This window comes from Drosophila guanche, unplaced genomic scaffold (genome assembly GCF_900245975.1).
Source record: "Drosophila guanche unplaced genomic scaffold, DGUA_6, whole genome shotgun sequence".
In the NCBI taxonomy this organism is placed as follows: Eukaryota; Metazoa; Arthropoda; class Insecta; order Diptera; family Drosophilidae; genus Drosophila; species Drosophila guanche.
This window is the reverse complement of record NW_022995748.1, coordinates 3221316-3225970: the sequence shown is the minus strand read 5'-3', so window position 1 is coordinate 3225970 and position 4655 is coordinate 3221316. Positions and strand designations below refer to the sequence as shown.

The window sequence follows — 4655 nt, the reverse complement described above, 5'->3', positions numbered from 1 at the left end:
ATGGAATACCTAAAGAAAGTCACAGAAAGGCAAAATCTCACGCAAAAGAGAGCAGCCAAGACAATCGCAACACCTGCACCTACTCGAAACAGAGTAGAAAAGGGACGAAGCTACGCCTCAGCAGCCAAAACCGGACCAACACCAACACCTGCACAACAGAAAGTAACTCCGAGATTTAACCATGAGAAACAACAAAAGGCTGAAAACAACGCCAGTTTCTCTTTCGAACAGCTGAACGGAGACTCAGTGGACGCATTTGGAAAGGATCTGCTTACCTGCTTCGACATCATGCAGTCCTTGGTCAAGAACTACCCAAACACCAGCTCGGACAAAAAAGGGAAGCAACAGCTAATCCTCGACTTCCTGATCCAAATCGCACTCAACTAAAATGCCAGTAAAAATAATGTTCCAAAACGTCAATGGCATCGTTCAACTCAGAAAGAGGAACGAACTTAACGAGCTGCTAAACAAACACAGACCAGATCTGATGCTGCTAGCAGAGCACAATCTGAGAAGTACGCATTCACCCGGCCTCAGAAACTACCAATTCGTGAGACAACAGGTGCCAAGCTTGGTTTCATCATCGATGAACAACTCAAGAACCCCTAAATCCTCAGTAGCTATCTGCCTGAGAAACGGCCTAAAATACGAACAAGTGAACATTGACCAAATGCAATACATCGAGGCTGTGGCAGTGCAGATATTTCACACCAACAGACACAACGCAAGATTCGGGCTTGTTGCCGTTGCACTTTACCTGCGCCCCACCCATCCTTTACTTGGCTCAGACATGGACATCCTTATGCACTCGCTGACCAAACTAGAGGACCATGAGCTCATAATCGGATGTGACTTAAATGCGAAACACCCAAACTGGAACAGACCCTCTCACCATCCAAATCACATCAACTCGTCAGGAAATAGGCTGGAGGAATGGCTAGCAAACCAACCCTTCGTAAACCTACTCCCAACCGAAGAACCCACACGCCCAAATCCGACGGGAGACTCCTCAATAGACTACTTCATAGCATCATCCTCAATACCAATAGACAACCACACGTATACATTCGGCTGCAAAACCATCAAAGAATTCCCTTCAGACCACTTCGGCATAACAATCAAAATAAATCTAGGACACAACCGACTAACATACAACCAACCAAAGTCCTTACATAACTTCCAAAAAATAAACCCCATCCACTGGAACACAATCATCCTTCAGAACCTGAGACAAATTCCAAACACCCAAAACATAAACTCAGCTGACATAGATGGTCACGTCCAAACATTAACATATGCAATAGACAAAGCTTTAAATTCCAGTGAAGCAATTCCAAAAATCACCCTAAGCCCGAACAACCCCAACAATCCGTTTGTCCGACTTAGCCAATACTGCCTAAACCTAATCAAAAGAAAGCGAAAACTCAGACGCGTTCTTTTCCGCCGCACATCCACACTGACAGCCAGCCAAAGGACGCAAATAAAAAACTTAATAAAAGACCTGGACATACAGATTACCTGCCATGTAGAGTTTGCAGAACTGAAATCAATAGACCAAAAACTGCGCAAAGTAAACCCAAGCAAAATCAGCCACAAAACACTCCAAGCCCTAAATCCTAACACGCCGCCAAAAGAACAACTTGCGCACGATATTCAACTGACGAATGAAGAAGCAGCTCTTATCGACCTGGACTACAGCACATCTCCAACCATTAGCTCCACCTTTGACAAAATCAATGCTCTCGCGTGGTCCTTTGAAAGAGTCCATAGCCAGAACGCTAACATCACTGACTCAGACCCTGTTCTTAGGGCACACTCAACATATGTTAACGAAAGCATAGCCCAAACCGTATCCACAACACTAAATACGTACAAAACTACATTTAATACTTACAAAACAGCAGACGGTAACTGGCCCGAGTCCTCCGAGCATGGATTCACAAACGCCGAAGACCTCTTCGAAATGCTAAAAACAAAAAACTCGAAGAAAACCATGGGACCGGACGGCACAAGCAACTTCCTGATGAAGCACTGCAACATGCCCATCCTGAAACACCTGGCAACGCTGTTCAACCACTGCCTCAACTTGGGATATTTTCCGTCCGAGTGGAAGAACAGCAGAATCATCGCTATCCAAAAACCAGGAACAAGTCCACAAAGCCTCCGGGCCTACAGACCAATTGCCCTTCTATCTGCAATAAGTCTGCTGCTGGAAAAAGTTATAATGGAACAAATACAGAAGCACATGGTCATTAATGACACGCTGAAGGATTCTCAGTATGGATTTAGGGCGAAATCATCGACCAACCATGCATTCATTGCATTAAATGATTTCGTCTTTGAGAACCTAGCCCACAAACGTGCCACAATAGCATGTGCACTGGATTTCGAAAAAGCATTCGATACAGTCTGGACCAATGGGCTCATACACAAAATGACCCAACTCAATTTCAACAGAGATGTCACAAAAATAGTCCTAAATTACTTGACAAACCGCTCGTTCCAAGTATGCAGCCCACAGGACGCTGAGCTGTCCCTAATAAGATCGGTCCCAGCAGGCGTTCCACAAGGATCACTGCTGGCGCCCACCTTATACAACATCTACCTGTCCGACATGCCCGACTACCAAACCCCTACCGGATCTACCACAAAAATCAAAGCACTAATATATGCTGATGATATCCTGCTATTGGCTTCGTCAGGCTCAATGCAGACCGCAGAAAACGAACTAAACGGGTACCTGAACTTACTATGCAACTACTTCACGAAATGGCACCTGAAATTAAACGCCGACAAGTGTACAAGCGCAATCCTTAGAGGGCCTCGTGTAAGCGACCTGTACAGGAATGCGAGAAGCTTTACGCCCAACTTGTACATATACAACAGCCTGCCTATAAAATACGAGAAGCAATTCAAGTACCTCGGCGTCACCTACGACGAAAAGCTCATCTTCAAGTTGCACACAGGATCTGCACAGAGGAAGGCATGTGCAATGCTAACTAAGATCATGCACATATACAAGCCAATAGCCGTATCCCAAGGGAACTCTCAACTCACCAAAATCTGCGCTCTAGCCTACAAGAAGCTTATACAACCAGTTCTTATGTACGGCTATGTAGCATGGATGAACATAGCAACTGTCCACATGGAGAAGCTACGACAATTCGAACGAAAAATACTTCGCAAGTCAATTGGCACCCAAAGCAGAAATGCTTTGACGAACCACTACCTGCCGAACAAACAACTCTACGCTCTAACCGAAACCACAAGGATAGACAGACTCATGTTCAAAATACTGGAGAGATTAATCGATAGAGACAACGTGATGCAAACCGAATTACCTCAACACTACCCCACAGAGTGCCTAACTGCCCATCACATTCACCATCTAATGGACATGGGCATCATATATGACGAAGACGACAATCTGATCTTTCACCACCGAAGAAATCATTCCCTAAGTCACGCCGATGGACTGTTATATAATATCAGTCAATAAGCCATCCCCCACGCCACTGTACATAATCCCTTCCCCATCCCACTCCCAACTCAACCCAAAGACTAGAATAAGCATAGTACGTAAGATAGCCCTTAAGACTTAAACCACAAAAATACTAATTAATCCGGGGTTTTAACATAACCATTTTTTCCTGGAACTTACACAAAACCCTTAACTTATCAAAAGCTAAACTAATCTCAAAATAAGATCCCTCATATACCATAGTAACCTAAAGACTAACAACCTGATAAGCTTAAAGCGCAGGTTTAAATATTACACATAGTTAAAGTAAGCTTGAACTTGTCACTCTTGTATTACTATATAATTAAGCAGAAGCTGTGCTCCTGTAATTACCAACATTGACAATAAATAGATGCAAAAAATTTTACTTCAAAAAAAAAAAAAGAAATGCCAGGAACACAAAGTGTAAACTGTAAAAGTGAAGTGAAATAAAATGCCGCCCAAGACTAGTGGAAAGGCAGCCAAAAAGNACACAAAACCCTTAACTTATCAAAAGCTAAACTAATCTCAAAATAAGATCCCTCATATACCATAGTAACCTAAAGACTAACAACCTGATAAGCTTAAAGCGCAGGTTTAAATATTACACATAGTTAAAGTAAGCTTGAACTTGTCACTCTTGTATTACTATATAATTAAGCAGAAGCTGTGCTCCTGTAATTACCAACATTGACAATAAATAAATGCAAAAATGCAGGCCAGGAACACAAAGTGTAAACTGTAAAAGTGAAGTGAAATAAAATGCCGCCCAAGACTAGTGGAAAGGCAGCCAAAAAGGCTGGAAAGGCTCAGAAGAACATCACCAAGAACGACAAGAAGAAGAAGCGCAAGAGGAAGGAGAGCTATGCCATCTACATTTACAAGGTTCTGAAGCAAGTCCACCCTGACACTGGTATTTCGTCGAAAGCGATGAGCATCATGAACAGCTTTGTGAATGACATCTTCGAGCGTATTGCTGCCGAAGCATCTCGTTTGGCTCATTACAACAAGCGCTCAACCATCACCAGTCGGGAAATCCAAACGGCTGTGCGCCTACTGCTGCCGGGAGAGTTGGCCAAGCACGCTGTTAGTGAGGGAACCAAGGCTGTCACCAAGTACACAAGCTCCAAGTAAATTTGTTTCTCTGCAGAGCAAA

General features: G+C 43.5%; 1 protein-coding gene across 1 annotated transcript in view; it reads left to right on the top strand.

Moving 5' to 3' along the window:
• Window positions 1-4224: 4224 nt before the first annotated feature.
• LOC117584032 (histone H2B) overlaps window positions 4225-4655 on the top strand; it is a 1158-nt gene continuing 727 nt past the window's right edge. The window contains exon 1 of the mRNA XM_034272768.1: window positions 4225-4650. Coding sequence (XP_034128659.1) covers window positions 4262-4633 — 372 coding nt within the window. The 5' untranslated portion in view covers window positions 4225-4261 and the 3' untranslated portion in view covers window positions 4634-4650. The remainder of the gene's footprint in view (window positions 4651-4655) is intronic.